This window comes from Aethalodelphis obliquidens, unplaced genomic scaffold (assembly GCF_003676395.1).
Source record: "Aethalodelphis obliquidens isolate GAN/ISIS:26980383/991018 unplaced genomic scaffold, ASM367639v1 scaffold13, whole genome shotgun sequence".
In the NCBI taxonomy this organism is placed as follows: domain Eukaryota; kingdom Metazoa; phylum Chordata; class Mammalia; order Artiodactyla; family Delphinidae; genus Aethalodelphis; species Aethalodelphis obliquidens.
The window spans coordinates 14,042,259-14,067,763 of NW_020837957.1; the positions used below are offsets into that span (position 1 = coordinate 14,042,259).

General features: G+C 35.1%; 1 protein-coding gene across 1 annotated transcript in view; it reads right to left on the minus strand.

Annotated features, from left to right (window-relative positions):
• PIGK (phosphatidylinositol glycan anchor biosynthesis class K) overlaps window positions 1-25,505 on the minus strand; it is a 134,865-nt gene that overhangs the window by 22,113 nt on the left and 87,247 nt on the right. The window contains exon 10 of the mRNA XM_027114102.1: window positions 14,486-14,570. Within this exon, the coding sequence (XP_026969903.1) occupies window positions 14,486-14,570 (85 nt within the window). The remainder of the gene's footprint in view (window positions 1-14,485; window positions 14,571-25,505) is intronic.

Here is a 25,505-nt window from a genome sequence, read left to right on the forward strand (position 1 = left end):
ATTACAAATGAATTTTAAACGACAAAAACCCAATTTAGAACGGCTATTATATCATGGTCTGTTAATAAAATAAAAATCCATTATAAAATATATGCAACAAGTCTTTACTATTTATACAAAATATTTTAAAAGAAAAAGAAAAAAATTATATTTTCTATAAAGAACCAAAAACTCTTCTGAAAGCCTTCTGTCTTAGTAACTAAGATGATAAAGCTGTAATGCAAAGGGAATAAGGTTAATTACTACCAAGATCTTAATATTCAAAGCAATACAAAGGGTCAAATGACTAATATTCATTAGGGATGTTCGCTTCCTAAATGTGATGAACTCTAAATTACTTTGACTTGTGAAAGAAATGTGTATTTGTCTAGTTGATTTAATTGCTGATTGTTTATTTTAGTTGTATGTAGCTAATTCTCAAGTATTCAAGGTCCACTCACACAAATTAGAGATCATTCAGGTTCTCTGACACTCATTTTCTTACAACTTTGGACAAACCACTATCATCTATCAAGCTGCCTTCAGTGGTGAAGAGATAAAGAATTATACAGGCAAACAGGATATGAATTATATTATAACTGATTATATTTTATCAGTTTTATGGAAGATTTTTTGAAAATCATGTTATAAATGGCTGTTATATTAACAGGATAGTTCACAAAAGTCTATAAAAATCCTTAATGTTGCTGAACTCTCTGAACTAAATATAGATCCTCAGATTAGGTGACCACATAGAAGAAACTTTTCTCTTGATTCAAGCGAGTCAACTACAGGTACAATTTTAAATGAGTAAAGTTAATCTTAAGCACATTCTCCTACTGCTTTTAACCCACATCCCCTCAGATCTCTACCTTGTCTTAAGCCCTCACTTGGTAGCCAAGAACAACGGGGATGGGAAGGAAATCAGGAATAGAACTGTAAAGAGGGTGACTCTCTTTAGGCCAGTTTCTAAATAAATGGATACTCAGGTGCTGAATACTGAACGAACTCTTGACATTCAGTTCTTCCCAAATATGGTTTCAATTAAACATAGCATGCATTACATCTGTTGACACCTCATTCATCAAATTTCCTGCAAACAAAGTTCCTTTATAAGAACTTTACAATGTTGGTAAGAGGAACTATATATTGTTTAGAGGAAGGGCTTTGAAGTCAAACAGACCTATATCCAAATTCTGGCTTTGCCACTTACAAGATGGAAGATCTTAGGCAAGTTACTTAAACCATTTTGAACCCCAGTTTATCTATGCATAAAATGGGAACAATAACTTTTTCAATGGTAATAATTATTTTCTGATGATGATGATTATGATTAACTGTGAAATATGATGTTTTATACTTGTTTGCAGGTGCCCCCAAAATATGGAAAGGAGTAGATGGATTTGAGATACCTTTAAGGGACAGATTAAACAGAAACTAAAAACTAATTATATATGAATATTGTGAGAGGAAGGAGAAGGGAAGAAGAGAGGGAAGGAGAGAAGGAGGGAGAGAAGAACGGAGAGATGGAGGGAGGAGAGACAGAGAAAAAAAAAAGCCCAAGATTCTGAGCTAATATTACTGAAGATACAGTGGCATTAAGGTTTAAAACATAATAGAAGAACCATTTAGGAAAGGGGTGAATTCTGTTTTAGACAATGTGTTGGAGATCCAGGTTGAGCTATCTTATAGGCAATAAAATATTGTTCTGTAACTCAAAGGAGATGAAGATATTTGGGGGTTACTTACATGTAAGTAATATTTGAAAAACATCATGGTAGATTGAACAGTAGGGAGTGCCTGTCCAGTAAGAATTTGTAAAAGACACAAAATCCTAGAGATAGGTCTAGGAAGATAAAAGCAAAAGATTTTCAAAGGAATTGATCAGAGAGATTGAAGGAAAACCAGTATACAGTGATGGTCTAAGAGCAAAGTAAAAAGGTTTCAGAGAGCTAAATATCACAAATAAGTAAAAAATTAAGATGATGTGAAAATTAGGACATTTTAGTACATTTTGCAAGAACAGATACAGAGCATTTGCTGGAGTACAAACTAGAATAAAGTAGATTGAGAAAAAAAATGGGAGTGAAGAAATGAAGAGAGTTAGTTTACTTTTTTTATTGTGGTAAAATATACATAAAATTTACCATTTTAACCATTTTTAGGTGTACAGTTCAGTGGCTTTAAGTAAACTCACATCGTGCAACCATCACCACCATCTATCTCCAGAACATTTTCATTTTCCCAAACTAAAACTATACCCATTAAACAATAACTCTCCAGGTCCCTCCTCCCTCAGCTCCTGGAAATCACTGTTCTACTTCCTGTGTCTGTGAATTTGACGACTCCTGGTACCTCATATAAGTGGAATCATACAATATTTGTACTTTTGTGTCTAGTTTATTTCACTTAGTATAAAATCTTCAAGGTTCAGCATGTTTCAGAATTTCCTTCCTTTTTAAGGCTAAATAATATCTCATTGTACGTATATGCCACATTTTATTTATCCACTTATTTGTCAATGGACATTTGGGTTGTTTCTACCTTTTGGCTATCATGAACAATGCTGCTATAGACAATGGGTTACAAATATCTGTTCAAATCCCTGCTTTTAATTCTTTGGGCTGTGTACTCAGAAATGGAATTGGTAACTGTTTTAATTTTTTGAGGAACCACCATACTGTTTTCCATGGTGGCTATACCATTTTACATTTCCACTAGCAGTTCACAAGGGTTCCAATTTCTCCACATCCTCTCCAGCACTTGTCATTTTCTGTTTTTTTGATAATAGTCATCCTAATGGGTATGAAGAAGTTATCTCATTGTGGTTCTGACTTGCATTTCCCTATTGACTGATGTCTATTCAAGCCCTTTGCTCATTTTTAATATGGGCTGTTTGTTTCTCCATTGTTGAGCTCAGTTATAGCAGGATTGAGGAAGACTTTTTTAAGGACTAAAAACATCTAAGTCAGCAGTGGAGAGTGTAAAGACAAGAGAGAAAGGCATAACTGATGGAACGACGTTCCTAATAGGGTAAGTAAGGTTATCTCTGATACAATTCACACACTTCTTCCTTTGAGATGAACAAAAAAGATAAAGACTCATGACGATACAAATAAGTTTGAAGGTATGGGGAAGGTATACTGAAGGTGTTTTCACCTAATTTCCTCAAGACTTAGGAGGCTAGGTCATAAGCTGAACATGAAAGGGGATGAAAGAGGCAGAGGCATAAAGACTATAGCAAATATTTGGAACATCTGCTATGGAAAATTGGTAAGGGACCTAATTAGATTTATTCAGCAGTATTTAACCCAGATGAATCTGTCAATGTCTTCACTGTTGCTACTGTTGTCATTGTCATCATCATCATTATCATCATCATCATATTTCCAATGTATAATTTGCAAAAGAAAGATTAAGAGACTTTCCCAAGACCAGACAGTTATTAAATGGTGAAGCCTGGATTCAATCCCAGTCCACCCTATTACATTATGCTGTGTCCTAAGAAATGCTAATAGAACATAACAGATTTAAACATAAATCTTTCTGTCCTATTCTAATTCCTTCTTCTGAATAAAATCCTAGAGGTGGAATTACTATTATTAGCTATAAACACAAACTCACTAACAAACTACTTTTCCTAAAGGCTGTATTAACTTACATTCCCATCAGCAATTTATGAGCATGCTCACCTCACTGCCTCTTCACCGACATCAACTATTCTCATTTTTAAAATCTTTACAAACTTGGTGAAAACTCGTATCTGTTTGTTTTTATTCTGGAATACTTAATGACTAATGAGGCTCAAACTTTTCATTTCTAATATAGAAATTTAATATATCAGAAACTATGATGACAAATTTATAGATGGACAGAATTTTTCAAACTTACATAAAGTTGATGAAATAACAGTATTGAAATATTGATCACTATTTTCAAATAGCTTTACAGTTTCATTTATTCCTCGAAAAGTGACATTTTTGGAAGTGACTGTCATAATATGAAAGCTGAGATTAATTTATATGAATCTAAAATTATATCCCAGTTGATATTAAAGAAGTAGCACATGACCTTCAAATAGTTTAATTTTCATTACTTGCCTTATAATTTGAATGAAAATAAATATGCAGTATGTTATTTTTCACTAGACTTCAGTTTTAAAGTCTACAATTAGAGAAAGCTCTATAAGAATTTAAAACAATCTTTGTCAGTCCCTAGGCAGGGAGAGTACTATGGATTCAGCCTTTTGATGAGTTTCCAGGTATTGATAATTCAATAGGCACATTTTTAAAAAGAAAGTGTCAGAAATTTTCTACTTGATAGACATTTCAGTCAACCTTTAGTAAAGTTTAGCTATAATGAGGTAGGCATTACTAGAATAGAAAAACATAAAAATGCCAAAATAGCTAGAGTAAAATAAGATGAAGAACTATCACAAACGAGGACAGAAGAACTGAAAAATTGTCCAAATCCATGTCACAATGACAGAAGCTAGAATTGCAGCATCCAAGACAACATCTCAGAATGTAGAAAAGTGAGAAGAGGTTCTCAATTATACATATTTTAAAATATTACATTATAAGATTAAGAGACTGGACCATACAGATAAAAGGTTCTATAGGCAAACACTGCAAGTAATTACCTGCAGTGGTACTCAACCTGAGGTAGTACTGCCCTCCATGGGAGGGGAGGAATTCAGAAAAGGTGAGTGCATTGTTTGGTATGGTATCACAATGAATGAGTGAGGAGTACTAATGGCAACCAGTGTTTGGAAGGACCAGGGATGCCAAAAATCCTGTGATGCAGAGACCAGTCTTGTACAATGAAAGAATGGTCCCATTCAAATGCCAAGAGTACCCCAAAGCAAAACAATGGACATACCAGGAACTATATGGACTGGTTGTACTAGAAAAAAAAAAAAATTACCTCTAGGATTAAAAAGGAAAAACAAAGCATAGATGAAACAAAATTTTGCAAGATAACCTTCCATGTTATAAGCCAAGGCCTGATGGGACACACTCCAGTACTTCTTTCCAGTAAACTGAATCTTTAATGGATACATAGCTCTATAGTAATCTTTTGGGCAGCTTGTGTGAATGAAAGAGAATAGGTTACACTATATCATCACCATGTACCCTGCAGAGATGCATTAAAAAATATAGATTTTACAATCTACTAATCTTATTAAAATATTAAAGGATTTGTAAGAAGCCATATAACTGAAACTGGGGGATCCAGGAAAAGCATGGAATATGGATAAGAACACAGTGGGGAAAAAGTGGATAATATACCTCTGTCAAGACAAAATATTCACTGGAGTATGTTAAAGTTTTTTAAAGCATACACCGGTTTGTGCCTTTGTTTACACCTAGCCTTTGTCTTAGTAAAGGGTCTTGAATTAATAAAGAAGATAAAATTGTTTCATGATGTTGATACCCAGAATGAATCTCTCACATATCTTAAATCCCAGGAACGCATCTACTAAAAACTCTCTAATCAAGATGTTTAAATCATGCATATTTATGCTTGTTTAATATAGGAACAGGCTGAGATAGTAAGATAAGTTTAATTTCACAAATGAGCACAATAATCATCAGGACCAAGAACAGACAGACACATTGGAGGTTTAAATTCAGTTCATACTTACAGAGTTCACACCATATCTTTGCTGCTTTCATAGCACAGCACAGTCCAGTATATAAGAGCAAAGCCTCCAGTGCTAAAATGCTCAGGTTCAAATCTTGGCTTTGCCACAGACTAGATATTTGATCATATACAAGTTGTCTCTTGTTCCTGTTGCCAACACTGTTATGGTTTTGTGCCTATTTTCGCGAGGGATGTTGATCTGTGGTTTTCTTGTCTCGTGATGTCTTTGATACCAGGGTATACTAACCTCATAAAATAAGTTGGGAAGTGTTTTCTCCTCCTCAATTTTCTGAGACTCTGTATCATTTTTTACTTAAATGTTTGATAGAGTTCTCCAGTGATGCCATCAGAGGCCAGACTTTTCTTTGTGGTAAAATTTTAATTTACAAATTCAATTGCTTAACTTGATAAAAGTCTATTTAGCTTTTCTATTTCTTTTTGAATCAGTTTTAACATTTGAATGTTTCTAGGAATTTGTCCATTTCACCTAAGTTGTCTAATTTGTTGGATAAAGGTCTTCATAACCTTTACTTATAATCCTTTTGATTTCTGAAAGGGTTCTAATGATGCCCCCTCTTCATTCTTGAGTTTGCTAATTTTTTTCTTCTATAATCTTGGTCAGTCTAACTAAATGTGTTCGTTTAGGGGAAAAGGGCGGGGAGAACCTCACTTTTTCCATTTGCTTATTTTGAGCTTTGTCTTTCATAATGAAGACACTCCCCAAAAGTTTAATGATCCTTGGTTGTATCTTCATAGTTAAGAGTGAGGAAGTAAAACACTGATCATAAGATCTTTATGTATTAACAGCACTTATCAACCACTGGGCTTACCAGTGGGGTGAACAGACTGGGACTTGGCTATTAAACTGGGGTCCTGCAAATGTCAAAATGCACAATATTTTTCTATTGGACTAGTATCCTCAGGGAGGAATTCTCCAATCTTCTGCCTGATAGAATATAAGCCTGGATGCCAGTGTTTTGAGAACTAAACAGGAGAAGGACACTGGGAGTTCTCTTTGCACGCAACCTTTGAGGTGCCTGGTGCCTGCTTTCCCAAGGTTCTGCAGTACAAATGGCTTGTTCTTACAGATCTCCCTCATGATAGAAGTTAGGGTGCAGCTTGTCCACTCTGCCAAGTTGGTTACCATTTGTTCAACTATTTTTCTTCTTCCAATTTTTCAATTATTTTTCTTCTTCCATTTTTCTTCCAATTTCTTCTTCCAATTTTTCTGCTATTCTCTCCTCTTCCATTTTCTTTGTCTTATGGGATTTATATATTTTTATGTCTTTACTGTCACTTTAGTAAGGCTTTTCAGGAAGGAGAATAAATGTGTATTCAATCAGTCATGTCTAAATAGTTCATAAACATATTTACAAATTTTGGTACAAATTACCACACTGTCCTCACTTTGTACTAATTTACACTCCTCTCCAGCAGTGTGTGTGTTTTGTTGTTACTGAGTATTACTACTTTTCATATATTTGCTAATCTAAGAGATTTTTTAAAATGGTACTTTATGGTTGAAATGAATAATTCTTAAATCATTAATGAATATTAACATGTTTTCATCAGTTTATTAGGCATCTTTATTTCAACTTTTGAGGCATGTCTGTATATGTTCTTTGCTCCTTTTCCACTGAAGAGTTAAGTTTTTTCCTTATCTCTTTGTAAAAGCTCTTTATATGTAAAGATGTTAATTCTGTGAGGAAAATAGTTTTCCACTTTGATATTTGCCTTTTTGTTTTGATGTACGTAAGTTTTACATTTGTACAAAGTAAAATATATCAATTTTCCGTGAAGTTTTTGCCATTATTTTCATGCTTAGAAATTCCTTTCCAACAAATATTTACCAATGTATAGTTTTGATATTTTCCATTTTTTGCATTGATCTATAATCCAATTAGAATTTACTTTTTTCCACATGTTATAAAGCAAGAATCAAGTCTTCCCTGCCCCCTGCAAATACTTAATTAACTGTCCCAGCATTATTTATTGAATAATCCTTTAATTTCTCACTGATCTGTGATGTGATCTTTATCATTTATATAATCCATATACATACCGGGGTTTCTAGGCTAGCTAGGTGATTTGTACTATCTATTCTGCACATAAGACTTACCTACATTTTTGTATCAGTGGCACTTTGTATATCTAAACAGTACAAGCCTAAACATTTTAATATCTGCCAGAGCTAACTAAAATTGATTCTTGACACAAAATTTTAAAAAATAAAACACATGCTTAACTAGATGACACTAAAGGAAAACTGTTATGATAAATTATACATTCATTACTGACCTTTTCATTTTTCAGTACATTTCTAAAGTATTTTAATTTTTTAAAAAGGAAGTTTAAGTAACATCTGTATTTGAGACTAATATACTACTCTTAACTACATACTAATTTCTTTTTTTAAAAGACTTGTGTCTGGTTATTTTTTTAAATCCCTAGTTGTCACCATTTTATAATTCAATAAACTCTACATGGTGCTTATCAACTTTTTATGTTTACAAATTAAAGTAAAATGAGCCTACTAATTAAAAAAAAGGGAAAAGTTTTCTGACCCATCTGCATGCAATTCTTTTCACAAAGAAGAAAAAATACCAACTTACCACAAAAGACCACAGTATAGTCACATATTTCAAATCTTAAGAGTAAATTTAAGCTATCTTTTAAAGTGGCTTAATTTTAAAATTAACATGTCTGAAGTAAATGTAAAATTACTTATATGGGAAAATCATACACTTCTCTCCGTACCTGTCTCAGTAGATAGTTCTGTACCTGCCTTCCCAGTAATATTCTACGTCCTAACTTGATGTATCCTTAAAAGGAATAGTTGTACTTTCATGTGAAGTGATGCTCCCTTCATCAGTAGCTGCAAGTTATGCCTTTCCATGCAGTTTATGCTTTTGCTGTGTTGCTGCAAGACCACTAGGTTGCCTGAATTGTTAGTATAATGAACCCTACGATCTGCACACCTCCTCCGAGATGTTTAATAAATGCCACCACTGTTGGCTATGAAAGGAACCTGAGTATCATAAACAGGTCTGCCACAAGTTCTTTGTGACCTTTAGAGAACTCTTAACTCTCTTTTCTGTCAGCATGCCAGATCCCTAACCTCAACAAAGGTCTCCATATTTATCCAGTGTGTACTATGTATCAGACACTGTACTTAATTCACTTTCCAATGAAAATACTAACAACACTCACCAACATGGGGGAAGAATTCATATAACTTTAGCTTATGAGAACAAAATAGAGGAAAATGGGGGAAAGGGACAAGAAAGAAAAGTGAGAAAGTCAGAAGACAGAAGAGGATAGAGAATAGAGGAAGTGGATAGAGAAGGAATGACAGCAAATGAGAAGCTGGCCTTTCTCATTGCGTACTCTGTTCTCTTCCTCCAACATTACTAGAGCTATGCAACTATGTGAAGAGATGGTGTGTAAAATATTAACAGATGTGCCGTGCACATGGCCAACTCAGCAATTATCAGAAGAGGTAGATGCCAATCCAAAACTATACAATATTACAGTATATCTCAGTGGAGGAACACCATGAATCTCTCAGTGCCATGAAGCCACGTCAACTACCCCCTACTACCTAAGCTGTGATTCCATCATCCCAGGAAGGAGTGGAAAAGGGAGAAAATACTAGGTGTAAGTGACTACATTTTCTACCATTAGGCAGAAAGAGGAGGAGGGATAAGAGGTTAGTTGATAAAAAAAAAAGTGCAATTATAAGAAAATATGGAAAAACATGTATTTGCTCTACTGATTTGTGGCTTCTGAAAATCGTACGCACTATATATCAACTGTGCTGAGGGGCATTCACATCGTTTCCAATTTGTTGTGGCCACAAGTAACACTGCTATAAATTATCATTGCACTGAGATTCTTATATGTTAGTACTTTTATTCATATATTACCACTATGGGCTATATTCTCACAAGTGGAACCACTGGGTTGAAGGGTATATACATTAAATGTGAGTAGATGTTGCAAGATGGCCTTTTAAAAAGGTAGGAATAATTCAGATATCTACCAAGAAGGTATACAAGTATCTTTCTCCTAGCATCTCTGCCAGAAATGGGTGATTTTAATTTTTAAAACATTTTGATTGAAATATAATTAATACACTATGAAATTCACCCTTTTAAAGTGTACGGTTCAATGGTTTTAGTATATTCACAGAGCTACACAATGATCACCACCAAGTTTAGAACATTTTTATCACTCAAAAAAAAGAAACCCTATACCCATTTAGAAGTCATTCCTCATTCCCCCACCTCATCCTAGTCTTAGACAATCACTAATCTACTTTCTGTCTCTCTAGATTTGCCTATTCTGGACATTTCACACGAATTGAACCATACAATGTGTAGTCTTTTATGACAGACTTTAACTTAACACACTGTTTGTTTTCAAGGTTCACCATGTTGTAGTATGTATCGGTACTTCATTCCCTTTTATCACTGAACAATGGTCCACTGTATGGATGTACTATATTTTATTCATCCATTAGTTGATGGACACTTGTGTTGTTTCCAATTATTGGCTATTATGAATAATGTTGCGATGATCATTCATGTACAAGTTTCTATGTGGATGCATGTTTTTATATACTTAGGTTGGAATCAATGGGTCACATGGTAAATCTATGTTTAACCTTTTGAGGAACTGCCAAACTGTTTTCCAAAATGTGATTTTAATTTCTGCCAATTTGAAGGGCATATAATAATTTTACTGAATTGGTAATGTGCACTTCCTTACTGAGTTTTAGGCTTTCTTTTCATTCATTGGCCATTTAAGTTTGCTCTCTTCTGAACTGCTTTTCATCTCTTTGTTTTTTTTTCTGAACTGCTTTTCATCTCTTTGTTGTTTTTTTTTTTCTAAACTGTTTTTCATCTCTTTTTTTTTCTGAGTTGTTTTTAATAAACTTCTAAGAATTCTGTGTATATTTTAGATATTAACCAATTTACTACTGTTTCTTTGTAAACATTTTGTCTTGATTCTAACATTAGTCTTTTAACATTGTGGTATCTTGTGTTATATAAAATATTGAATTTTTATGGTGCTGAACATATCTTCCGCATTTGTGTGTTCTTTAAGAAGTTCTTCCCTACTTCTAGATTAAAAATGCAGTTGCCTAAACTTTCTTCTAAATATTTTATTTATTTATTTTACTTTAAGTCTTTACACAAAATTTATTTTGTATTACATAGTATGAAATAGAAGTGTAACTGTTTTCCTACTGAAATACAAATCATCTTAATCATATATCTAATGATCAAACATAATAAATTTTTTTCTCTGGATTCTCTGTTCTAGTGTTTTTCAAGCCACGGATCAGGAATATTTGTTGCTTTTGAAATCAATTTAGTATGTTTTATTTGCCATTTAAAAAATAGAAAAAGAAAATAGTGTGCATCATATGTAATAAGGGCTAATGTTTCATAATACTTTTAATTCTGATTTTTAACATACACATACAAACACATATATCAAGGGTCATTATGTATGTAAAATGTATTTCTTATTGTCAATTATAATAGATAAAGTTTGAAATCCACTCTTTCATTGTATTCCATTAATCCCTTTGTCTATTCCTTTGTCCATACATAACTATATAATTCTAGTGGCTGTGTTTTCTCTCTTTTTATATACCTTCTTTGGCTATTACTGGATATTTGTTCTTCCACATGAACTATGTGGTCATTTTTGTTTTCTAACATTAAAAAAAAAAACTTGCTTCTATTCTAATTAGAACTGCTAATTTGGGAGAAATGATACTTTTATGATATTAAGTTCCCTGCCCCATCAAATATTTGGTATAACTTTCTGCTTATGAAACACGGTATGTTTCCACAATTCTTACACTACAGGGCCTATGGTTTACTTGATAAATTTACTCCTAAGTATTTTATAGTTCCTTTCATTGTGAAAGAAAATTTTTCCCATCTTGGGACTCCCTTGGTGGCACAGTGGTTAAGAATCTGCCTGCCAGTGCAGGGAACACAGGTTCAAGCCCTGGTCCGGGAAGATCCCACATGCCGCAGAGCACCTAAGCCCCTGCACAACAACTACTGAGCCTGTGCTCTACAGCCTGTGAGCCACAACTACTAAGTCTGCATGCCACAACTACTGAAGCCCGCGTGCCTAGAACCTGTGCTCCTCAAAAAGAGAAGCCACCGCAATGAGAAGCCAGCACACCACAATTAAGAATAGCCCCCGCTCACCGCAACTAGAGAAAGCCCGTGCACAGCAACAAAGACCCAACGCAGCCATAAATAAATAAATAAATTTATTTTTTTTAAAAAAGAACATTTTTCCCATTTCCATCCTGTGTAGTTATTGCATATATAGAGAAGCTACCAGTTTTATTCATCTTATAGCTGGCTATCTCACCAGATTCTCTTATTAATTCTACTGTTTGTAACTTGAGTGTCTTGGGTTTCCTAGATGTGCAATCATGTTGCTAGGACCCCTAAAAAGAGGTAAATAATTTGGCAATATGAAATGGTAATACTGAAATCTTGCCTACCTCCTCATTGTAAAATGCCGTTTAAGTAACATACACAAGAAATTAATTACTCAAATGACTGAGATACATTCCTCTCTCTCTGCTATTTCTCAAGTTGCTCCTCATGTTACAGCCTCTGACCCTGTTCCTTCTCTCCTTCAGCTCCTAAACTGTGCCACCAGTGAGAGGCCCCAGCTTCTGATGGCTGGGTAGTAGGGAAAAAAGATAATATGGCTCTCACTATACCATTAAATATATATATCCATCCATTCAGATATATACATACATGGCACAAGGCTAGATGCTGAAAAGAATATCAAGAAATCAAGGACATCCAGAAAGACAATCAAATATATCTATAAGACATGTGAATAAATAACATTATTTCAAATAAAAATGACACATGCTCCAAAACAGGCATAGGTAAAGCATGATTCAAGATTAGAAGAAAAAATATTTACTTATAGTATAAAAACATACTATTATTATAGGTGGAGCTTAGATATATACTACAATAATGCTATAATTTAAATATATTACATATTTAAAAGTTTCGTGGGATTGGCTGAACCTAATTATTACATGTATTATTACTATTCTCTTAGGGGAAAAAACCACTTTCAAATAATCCACTTATAAGTAAACTTCTAGCAACATAACTCATATGTTTCTTAAACATCACTTGGACAGAAAATGGTAACAGTTCCAAAGTTGTAGTACTGTCAATAAAGGAACATAACAAGAGGAACAGATTATAAGAGTCTGGTTTAACAATGATCTTTCCTGATTACCTCCTGAGAACAAAATTAATTTTATTCAATAAAAAAAATAAATTTCTATCATGTATCTTAAAATTAAAATTTTATAAATTCAGTTACTACAAAAATTTCATTATAATGTTTAATAATTCAGTGTTAAAATTAATATAGCTTCTTATAATGCCAAGAATATCATCATAAAAATTTTCAACAGGGTCAAAGATTTTCATCTTTGAATTTATATAGTATATAATAGCAAAATGCAGCTCTTACATAAACCACAGTTTATTGGTTCACTCAAGCTGTAAAAATATGACTGACATTTCATCTGGTCAACCATCTTAAAGGTTAACTCTTGTTTCCTATTTCAGATTTTATTCTAGGTGAACTGTTCTGGGCAGATTCTATTTACCTATTCTGAACAAACCACAAACTGTTTCATTGCTCACTCTGACTATTAAGAACATACCGACTTGCTGCCTGCTCTGCCGTTTAATTCATTCATGCTGAGAGTCAGGCATGAAGACAGAATTTTAAATGTGACATTTGCAGCCTGTTAGGTCATTTAAGCTCTGACAACACCAGGGAATTCCTGACATATAACTGGACCTGATTACCAACCACAGATAGGCTACCAAAAGGGGCAAATTTCTTACCATTTTTGGTAATTTCTCATAGAATTATAATATTCAATTTTAATGTCAATGAAAAGATCTATATAGCCAACATTTTAAAGTAAAAGCCTGTTTCTTTTAATAAACTCAACCTGGAACTTCTAATCAATCCATATCTGCTAAATAAAAATTCTTTTGATTGGCAAAGACATAAAGAAAAACTCATAATAATAATTAACATTCATGAAAATTCTGACAAATTCTGACATTTAAGGGCTTTTAATATTTCCCATAATCTATAGCCTCCGAAAAATCTGGTAAGTCTAAAGGCCATAACTCTCACCAACAGATCACTTTTAAAATTCTTCGATTCTAGTCCAGCAGGGCAGACTTTATATGCTGTCAAAATTACGGTACCAAATCTAAGTTTAAAAACTTACCACACTGCCTTCTTTAAGATTACAGTTATGTAAAAGGGATGATAGAGTCATTAAAATTGGAAATGAAAAAATTACCCACATGACATTTAGAATGATACTTTACAAGAGGTGATAATGGGGTGGGGCAGAGGAAGTAGGGAGAGACTGCTTTTTCATTTTAGCTACTCAAAACAATTATACCAAATGATATTTTTTCAACTTTTTCTTTGCCACTAACAAGTACCATATACAATGGTGCAAATGAGCGTTCTCTGAAATTAACACTTGTTAAGTAATGCGCAAAAGATAATTCTGATTCTACCCTGTATTTTATATAAGCAAGAATTCTACTGTTACACAGCAAGTAGCCTTTTAATATTGTGCTTTGAATGAGATTTCCAACTGTAATAGGTGGAGTCTAAATAGGGCTAGGCGGCCTGGAATGCCTTTCAGCTATAGCACACTGATTCTGAAAAACCTAACAAAAGCAATTACTTTTCAGAGATTAAAATTATTGTTTCTTTCAAAAGAACAAAATGGAAAGCAAACCTGGTGTATTATCTGAGCTACAGGAAGTTGTTCAGCATATTTCAGAGGTTCCATTAGTTCCTCATCCATCAGGTCTTTCTTATAGCTGGAAAAAAATTAAGAAACACAAAGCCAAGGTAAATATTATTTTTAAATATGCCAAATGTTTAAATATGCCAAATATGAAATATATTAAAAATATATATCAATATGAGATTCTGAAATAAGCAGTATTTGTCAATAATCTATGAAAAAACACCTAATGACAATTTTTAAATGACATAACCATGAATACATTCAGATTGCATTTAATTACTATTTAATAAGAGTAGCTAACATCACCTAATAGTCTCAGATCCTGTTTTTCACTCTGAGACTTAAAAATGCTTAAGAACTCCATGTTCACTGCATATGCTTTTTATCATAGTATTTAAATAAAGGTCTTCAAAACCTGGCTCCAACCATTCAAGCCTCATCTCCAGCAACTCCTTCTCTACGTCCAAGTCAATAGTTTCAGCCATTCCAACTAGTGGTCACCTGCCCGTGGGCTTGGCATCTCCATGATTCTGAGTTTCTCCACTGTGTTTCCTGTTTGGACCAACCACAACTCCTTCTTTCTTTACTCTTCTTTCAAATATAATAATTTATTTAGATGCATCTAGGTACATTTTTTACCTCCTTGAAGACAAAAATTATGTCTTATTTTTCTTTGTATATCCAATGTTTACCATATTATACTCAATAAATGTTTGCTGAATGAATGTATGAATAAAGCGAAGACAACAATAATTCTGAGAGGTTATTCTACATGGAAAATATTTTCTTTAATATCTATATTTACAATGAGATGCAGAGTTGATACAACACATACCTAACAGGGTATAAAACAGTAAAGTGCAGAGTAGGAATAAAAAATAAAATCTCCCCAAATGAAGAGAATTAGAAAAAATATTCTGAAAAAAGTATTGACCCTTTTCAAAATAGCAAATAAACATTAGATTCATTAGGTTACAAAACAATAAGACCGAAACACATTTAAACTTTCACTTACCTTTTATTACTGTAAACTACACATCACCTTATCAACTTAAAATCAAATTAAAAAATTAAAACATTGAATTATCTTGAAAAATAATAAAACAAGACTAGTATAAGTCTCCAGGGCTGTAGTTAAGAATCTGATGATGAGAAATCTGGAATCTCTCCCAGTAAAAAGGCAGATATACAAATAAGGACAAAATTTTGTATATAAGAGTATAAGAAACCTCTTAGCTAGGTAAAAGTTTGTGCATACTTTGCAGATTAGCATAAAAATAATTAATTTGGGGGAACTTTGAAGACTCTCACTAATGATGAAAAAAACTGTCTTAAAACATTGTTTTATATAGACAGAAAGTAGAACAGTGGTTTCCAGGGGCAAAGGAGGGGAGAAAGGGGAATTACTGTTTAATGGGTACAATTTCAGTATTAAAAGGTGATAAAAATTCTGGAGATAGTTGGTGGTGATGGTTACAGGATAATGTTAACATACTTAATGCCACTGAACTGCATACTTTAAAAGGGTTTAAATGGTCAATTTTATGTTTTGTATATGCTGTGGGCTGAACTGTGTCCCCTCAAAACTCATACGTTGAAGCCCTAACGTTGAGTACCTCAGAATGTGACTGTAATTGGAGACAGGATCTTTAAAAAGATGATTAAGGTTAAATGAGGTCATTAGGGTAGGTCCTAACCCAATATGACAATGTCCTTACAAGAAACTAGGACGCAGAGAAAGACAAAGTAAAGACCATGAGAAGACACCAGGAGAAGATTTGACCATCTATAAGTCAACAAGAGAGGCCTTATAAGAAAACAATCCTGCCAGCACCTTGACCTTGGACTTCTGGATTCCATAATTGTGAGGAAATAAATTTCCGTTGCTTAAGCCACTCAGTCTGTGGTACTTTGTTATGGCAGCCCTGGCAAACTAATACAGTATATATTACCACAATTAAAAATAAAATAAATATTCATTGACCAAAAAACCCACATTATTTTTAAATATTTCACAATGTACATTTAAAAAGTCTCTCTACATTTTTAGGTATATAAAACATATACCAAGCAACAAAAGGAAAATAGATATAGTGAATATTATCAAAATTTAAAATTTTTGTGCTTCAAAGGACACTACCAAGAAAGTGAAAAAACCCCAAAAATGGGAGAAAATTTTTGTAAATCATATACTTGAAAAGATTTGTATCAAAAATATATTATAGGAACCTAATGAAACTTAAAAGTTTTTGCACAGCAAAGGAAACCATAAACAAGACGAAAAGAGAACCCTCAGAATGGGAGAAAATATTTGCAAATGAAGCAACTGACAAAGGATTAATCTCCAAAATTTTCAAGCAGCTCATGCAGCTCAATATCAAAAACAAACAACCCAATCCAAAAATGGGCAGAAGACCTAAATACACATTTCTCCAAAGAAGATATACAGATTGCCAACAAACACATGAAAGCATGCTGAACATCACTAATCATTAGAGAAATGCAAATCAAAATTACAATGAGGTATCACCTCACACCAGTAAGAATGGCCATCCTCAAAAAATCTACAAACACTAAATGCTGGAGAAGGTTGGAGAAAAGCGAGCACTTTTCACTGTTGATGGGAATGTAAATTGATACAGGCACTATGGAGAACAGTATGGTGGTTCCTTAAAAAACTAAAAATAGAACTACCATATGACCCAGCAATCCCACTACTGAGCATATAACCTGAGAAAACCATAATTCGAAAAGAGTCATGTACCACAGTGTTCACTGCAGCTCTATTTACAATAGTCAGGACATGGAAGCTACCTAAGTGTCCTTCGACAGATGAATGGATAAAGAAGATGTGGCACATATATACAGTGGAATATTATTCAGCCATAAAAAGAAACGAAATTGAGTTATTTATAGTGAGGTGGATGGACCTAGAGTCTGTCATACAGAGTGACGTAAGTCAGAAAGAGAAAAACAAATACCATATGCTAACACATATATATGGAATCTAAAAAAAAAAAAAATGGTTCTGAAGAACCTAGGGGCACGACAGGAATAAAGACACAGAAGTAGAGAATGGACTTGAGGACACGGGGAGGGGGAAGGGTAAGCTGGGACAAAGTGAGAGAGTGGCAATGGACATATATAACACTACCAAACGTAAAATAGATAGCTAGTGGGAAGCAGCCACATAGCACAGGGAGATCAGCTTGGTGCTTTGTGACCACCTAGAGGAGTGGGATAGGGAGGGAGGGAGACGCAAGAGGGAAGAGATATGGGGATATATGTATATGTATAGCTGATTCACTTTGTTATAAAGCAGAAACTAACACACCATTGTAAAGCAATTATACTCCAATAAAAATGTTTAAAAAAAAAAAGTCTTGCAGTTGTTTAGAAAATTTTCAAAGGAATTCCCTAGCGGTCCAGTGGTTAGGACTCAGCACTTTCACTGCTGGGGCCGGGTTTGGTCCCTTTTTGGGGAACTAAGATCCCTCAAGCTGTGTGTGACCAAAAAAAGAAAAGAAAAATTTCTAACCAACCTATTCTTGGTTGATGCATACTGAAGTGTTTAGATGTGAACTGTCATGATATCTGCAACTTACTTTCAAATGGTTCAGAAAAAATAAAACAAAAGAAAATGAGGAAAATGAATGAGTTTAAAATTTTTTGTAACAACTACTTTACAGATTTTTTTCCAGTAATTGATATCTAGTCTCATAACATTGTGGTCGGAAAAGATACTTGATACGATTTCAATTGTCTTAAATTTACCAGGGCTTGATTTGTGACCCAAGATATGATTTAACCTGGAGAATGTTCCATGGGCACTTCAGAAGAAAGGTATTGTTGTTTTTGGATGGAATGTCCTAAAAATAAAATTAAGTCCATCTTGTTTAATGTATCATTTAAAGCTTGTGTTTCCTTTTTTATTTTCATTTTGGATTATCTGTCCATTGGTGAAAGTGGGGTGTTAAAGGCCCCTACTATGATTGTGTTCCTGTCGATTTCCCCTTTTACGGCTGTTAGCATTTGCCTTATGTATTGAGGTGCTCCTATGTTGGGTGCATAAATATTTACAGTTGTTATATCTTCTTGGATTGATCCCTTGATCATTATGTTGTGTCCTTCTTTGTCTCTTGTAATAGTCTTTATTTTAAAGTCTATTTTGTCTGATATGAGAATTGCTACTCCAGCTTTCTTTTGATTTCCATCTGCATGGACAATTTTTTTCCATCCCCTCACTAGCAGTCTGCATGTGTCCCTAGGTCTGAAGTGGCTCTCTTGTAGACAGCATATATATGGGTCTTGTTTTTGTGTCCATTCAGCCAGTCTATGTCTTTTGGTTGAAGCATTTAACCCATTTACATGTAAGGTAGTTATCGATATGTATATTCCTATTGCTATTTTATTAATTGTTTGGGATTTGTTATTGTAGATCTTTTCCTTCTCTTGTGTTTCCTGCCTAGAGAAGTTCCCTTAGCATTTGTTGTAAAGCTGATTTGATGGTGAATTCTCTTAGCTTTTGCTTGTCTGTAAAAGTGTTAATTTCTCCATCAAATCTGAATGAGATCCTTGCAGGGTAGAGTAATCTTGGTTGTAGGTTCTTCCCTTTCATCACTCTAAATATGTCCTGCCACTCCCTTCTGGCTTGAAGAGTTTCTGCTTAAAGATCAGCTGATAACCTTATGGGGATTCCCTCATAAGTTATTTGTTGTTTCTCCCTTGCTGCGTTTAATATTTTTTTTTGTATTTAATTTTTGAGAGTTTGATTAATATGTGTCTTTGCATGCTTCTCCTTGGATTTATCCTGTATGGGACTCTGTGCTTCGCGGACTTGGTTAACTATTTCCTTTCCCGTATTAGGGAAGTTTTCAACTATAATCTCTTCAAATATTTTCTCAGGCCCTTTCTTTTTCTCTTCTTCTTCTGGGACCCCTATAATTCAAATGTTGGTGCATTTATGTTGTCCTAGAGGTCTCTGAGACTGTCCTCAATTCTTTTCATTCTTTTTTCTTTATTCTGCTCTACAGTAGTTATGTCCACTATTTTATCTTCCAGGTCACTTATCCGTTCTCTGCCTCAGTTATTCTGCTACTGATTCCTTCTAGAGAATTTTTAATTTCATTTATTGTGTTGTTCACCATTGTTTGTTGGCTCTTTAGTTCTTCTAGGTTCTTTTAAACTTTTCTTGTATTTTCTCCATTCTATTTCCAAGATTTTGGATCATCCTTACTATCATCACTCTGAGTTCTTTTTCAGGTAGACTGCCTATTTCCTCTTCATTTGTTTGGTCTGGTGGGTTTTTACCTTGTTCCTTCATCTGCTGCACATTTCTCTGTCTTCTCATTTTGTTTAACTTACTGTGTTTGGGGTCTCCCTTTCACAGACTGCAGGTTAGTAGTTCCTGTTGTTTTTGGTGTCTGCCCCCAGAGCCTAAAGTTGGTTCAGTGGGTTGTGTAGCCTTCCTGGTAGAAGGGACTGGTGCCTGTGTTCTGGTGGATGAGGCTGGATCTTGTCTTTCTGGTGGGCAGGTCCACGTGGTGTGTTTTGGGGTGTCTGTGAACTGATTATGATTTCAGGCAGCCTCTCTGCTAATGGGTGTGGTCATGTTCCTGTCTTGCTAGTTGTCTGGCACAGGGTGTCCAGCACTGTAGCTTGCTGGTCATTGAATGGAGCTGGGTCTTTGCACTGAGATGGAGATCTCTGGGAGAGCTTTAGCGGTTTAATATTACTTGGAGCCAGGAGGTCTCTGGTAGACCAATGTCCTGAACTCAGCTCTCCCACCTCAGAGGCTCTGGCCTGACACCTGGCCGGAGCACCAAGACCCTGTCAGCCACACGGCTCAGAAGAAAAGAGAGAAGGAAAGAAAGGAAGGAAGAAAGGAAGGAAGGAAGGAAGGAAGGAAGGAAGGAAGGAAGGAAGGAGGGAAGGAAGGAAGGAAAAGTTATTGAAATAAAAAATAATTATTAAAAATTTAAAAATTAATAAAAGAAGAAAAAAAAGGAGAGCAACCAAACGAAAAAACAAATCCACCAATGATAACAAGTGCTAAAAACTATACTAAAAAAAAGACAGAACCCTAGGACAAATGGTAAAAGCAAAGTTATACAGACAAAGTCACACAAAGAAGCATACACATACACACTGACAAAAAGAGAAAAAGGAAAAAGATATATATATTGTTGCTCCCAAAGCCCACCTCCTCAATTTGGGATGATTCATTGTCTATTCAGGTATTCCACAGATGCAGGGTACATCAAATTGATTGTGGCGATTTAATCCGCTGCTCCTGAGGCTGCTGGGAGAAATTTCCCTTTCTCTTCTTTGTTCGCACAGCTCCGGGTTCGGCTTTGGATTTGGCCCCGCCTCTGCGTGTACGTCGCCTGAGGGCGTCTGTTCTTCGGATGGGGTTAAAGGAGCAGCTGATTCGGGGGCTCTGGCTCACTCAGGCTGGGGTGAGGGAGGGGTACAGATGCGTGGCGAGCCTGCGGCGGCAGAGGCCAGCATGATGTTGCACCAGCCTGAGGCGCACCGTGCGTTCTCCCAGGGAAGTTGTCCCTGGATCACGGGACCCTGGCAGTGGCAGGCTGCACAGGCTCCCGGGAAGGGAGGTGTGGATAGTGACCTGTGATCGCACACAGGCTTCTTGGTGGCTGCAGCAGCAGCCTTAGCGTCCCATGCCCATCTCTGCGGTCTGCGCTGATAGCCGTGGCTCGCGCCCATCTCTGGAGCTCCTTTAAAGCAGCGCTCTTAATCCCCTCTCCTCGCGCACCAGGAAACAAAGAGGCAAGAAAAAGTCTCTTGTCTCTTTGGCAGCTCCAGACTTTTTCCCGGACACCCTCCCGGCTAGCCGTGGAGCACTAACCCCCTTCAGGCTGTGTTCACGCAGCCAACCCCAGTCCTCTCCCTGGGATCCGACTGAAGCCCGAGCCTCAGCTCCCAGCCCCCGCCCGCGCGGGCGGGTGAGCAGACAAGCCTCTCGGGCTGGTGAGTGCTGGTCGGCACCGATCCTCTGTGCGGGAATCTCTCCGCTTTGCCCTCTGCACCCCTGTTGCTGTGCTCTCCTCCATGGCTCCAAAGCTTCCCCCCGCCCACCCCCTGTCTCCACCAGTGAAGGGGCTTCCTAGTGTGTGGAAACCTTTCCTCCTTCACAGCTCCCTCCCAGAGGTGCAGGTCCTGTCCCTATTCTTTTGTCCGTTTTTTCTTTTTTCTTTTGCCCTACCCAGGTACGTGGGGAGTTTCTTGCCTTTTGGGAGCCTAAGGTCTTCTGCCAACGTTCAGTAGGTGTTCTGTTGGAGCTGTTCAACATGTAGATGTATTTCTGATGTGTTTGTGGGGAAGAAGGTGATCCCCACGTCTCACTCCTCCGCCATCTTGAAGGTCTACCTCTGCAGGATTTTTTTTAAAAATGCACTCAAAGTGTAATTCACAAATAATCTTGGGTATCACTACAGACTTTGGAGTTTTTTACTTATTCAATGTCCCACAACAAATTAAATTACTCATTTTGAATTTCTTGAAAATGTCCATCATTTTCTTGCCATAATGTTTCTAAAAGGTATGATGTCAAACTGATTTTCTTTCCACTTTAATTATTTTCATTTTTAACTTATTTTAACAATAAAAGTATTTTTTGGCTTGGAGGCTCTGGCGGTCTTTTCCTTTTATTTTAAGGTCTAATACTAGGATATAGGATATAGCTAAGAGTCAATTATTCTAGATCAATCAGTTCCCCCAGGCATATAGAAGCTCTTTCAATATGGAAATTCACATCTCCCTTTATTTTAGAAAAGTTTGTTTTATTATAATTTTAAATATTATTTCTGTTTATTTTCCATTTGTTTTTCTAGTTCAAGTTCTTGAACTAAATATATTGGATTTTCTCTATCACTTTTCTCTCTGATCTTTTTATCTGTCTTATTTCAATTTCACTTTCTTGACCTTTTCATTTCTATTTTTTATGTCTCTTACTGAACTTCTGGTAATATCTATCTTTCCTTGGGTACCTTGTAATTTAGTTTTCATTTCTGAAATGATTTTTGAGGTTTTTTTGTTGATTTCCTTTCCAGAGTTCAGTCAGCTCCTATTTCATACATCCTCCTGTTCACTGTCCATTTCAATTGTGAGTTTTGGAGTGTCTGATTCATGGTGTCCTTTTATAATGCAATTGCTTGTTTAATACAGGTTATTCATGTTCAAGTATTGTGTCTTAGTTTTTCTTTTTTTGTGGCTTTTCTTTTCTTTCTTTTTATTTTGCCTTTCATTCTATGTGTGTGTAAGTGTGCTGAGAAGATTTGGTTTTGATTTTCTGTTTTCTTATAGTAACTCTGTATGGATGCTGGCTACTTTTTCAGTTGAAGATTATTTGCACTGTTTTTTTTCAGAATCAGCAATAGTAAGCTATCTTGTAAAGGGGGGAAGAACAGAGATAAGTTGGCTTATTAGGTTTCTCTCAGTTCAATAGCACCCTCCTCTGTGGCTACAATGAAGTGTAGATTCTTTAATAAATGGTACTTTTTGTGGCAGTGGTGGGAACAGAATTTGTCTTTTTCTTGTTTTTCCATTTTTCTTATTTCCCTTGGTCCTTTATCTTCAGCTGCTTCTTTCTTTCCCTTTACTACCAAGCATCCAAGGGACATGCCCTCCCTCCTTGCAAGGTATCTTCCATTACCTCAGAATTAATTTCCCAAGACTGTCACCTAAGTCACCCACACTTTCTAAGCCCCATCTCTTCTATCTTCAGTAGCTACGGCTCTGATCAAGTAGTCCATGTTTACAGCATAATTCAGAAACTGAGAAAACTACCAATGTTAATTTCAATTTATATATGTCTGCCATCCTAAGGGAATCTGAATTTTTCTCCTGCAAAATCGTAAAGTTCTCTTTCTTAAAGCCACCCATTATTCCTTTCATTTAACATTCTGAATTTTTCCTAAAAGGATGTACTTTTTCTATTATATTTCCAAGATCCTTCACTAAGAAACACTACTTAAATAATTTAACAAGAGAGTAGTTTCTGCATGCAAAAGGCTATATATTCCTTTTCTTACTTTACTGTTTCTTTTTTAAAAAACTGTGCTTTTGAAGAAAACAGTAATAAATGGAATGGAATTTGCTTATACTATGGAAGGATTCTGGATCCAATACAGTGGTGCTACCATCTTAAATCAAAATGCAAATCCTCTGCACAAGTAAATAAAATACTGCTGGCAAAATTCTGAAACCTGTGAAGTTTTAGTCTTTACAAACACTCATTTCTTTTGTGTTTTTACTCTTTCATATATGCTCAGTGCCCTCAAAAATCTTCCTCCTCTGTGCTGTCCAAGCACTCCTAAAATAATACTGTAAAATTATTTATGGTACCCATATAGAAGGTCATCTCTGATTCAGAAACAGATGAAGTTTTTATTCTATATTGCCATATTGAGATTAGATTATTCATGATAAAATGACCTAGCTTACTGTGGGCAGAAGACCAAAGCATCTTTTCAAACACTAGAAATATACCCAACAAAAAGAACAGGAAGACAGACACATTGCACTATGCCAAATACAAACTAAAAATTAAGAACATCAACAAATAATTCAAGACACATGATGTAGTGTAATCCAAAGTCATTAGGAAGGAATTCTCTAAACATAACAAAAATAGGAAGAGAGCCAAAGTTAGTGTTACTTCTTGAACTTGATAGCTTAAAAGAATTATTTGAAACTAAAAGTATATAAAAAAAAACAGTTAATTTAATATAATCTTGTTGGGGAAAAACAAAGATAGAAAAATTTCCACTCCTAAACTGCATTAAAAAATTGCCCAAGCATTCATCTAACTGACAACACATATTGTACTGTAAGATATAGTTGACAAACCTGCAACCCTATGACATTCCTGAAAGTTTAAAGACACTCTAAGGGAAAAAAACAAATTTATTGGTCAATAGAGACACACACAAAATGCTATTACAACTCGAAAAATGTCCCAAGTGTCACCAAAGATTATTTTTGTGAAGACAGGTTATATAGAAATGAGACAACAATCTAATGCATCATCTTCCTTGAAATGAGATTCCCCTCCCAAACTCATAGCATCGCCATTCTTCTAATTGTCAAACTAAAAATTTGTAAGCAAAGATATTAAAACATAACCTTGTTTATTATCTACTTTGAAGAAGCACAAGAAAGATAATGAGCTGGGGAAATTAGATATAATTTGAGATAGAGAACGGAAAGTTAACTCCCAAGAGAATTAATGTTACATTAACTTATGGCCCAACTGTTGAAATACATCTTATTTACCATCAGCTTGCAGTGAGGTATAAAGATGCACATACCAGTTAAAAAAGAGTATCTCTCAAGCAATTCAGTAAAGTGAATATAATAAAATCCCAGAAAACCAAGCTCTAGTTCTCATTGAAGGATCTCTTGTCTGGTAGAGGTTGTAGGCAGGCTTTCCAAAAGTTTCCCAAACCAGCAAATGTGTACATATAAGGAATTATCTCTGTAGAGTCAGATAATTCTAAAAGAACAGTGGGTAGTCAAAGGAAAACCTGTCAACTTTACTGAGCACTTACCCTGTATTAGGCAATCTAGTAGGTACCTATAACAAGTTATATATGTGTGTTGTTTAGTCATTTTATTTTGCTTACATATATATCTATGTATACATGAAAAATATGTAGAATATTCATAAATAGTTTCATTAATAAATTAGATTCTATATACAAATATAAACAATGAAAATATGTAAATACATACAAAATTGACAAAGAACTCACATAATTCAACATGAAAGAAACAAACAACCTGATTAAAAACTGGGCAGAGGACCTGAATAGACATTTTTCCAGAGACATACAGAGAGCCAACAGACACATGAAAAGATGCTAAACATCACTAATCATCAGGTAAAGCCAACTCAAAACCACAATGAGATATCACCTCACACCTGTCAGAATGGCTATCATCAAAAAGACAACAAATAACAAGTGCTGGCGAGTATGTGGAG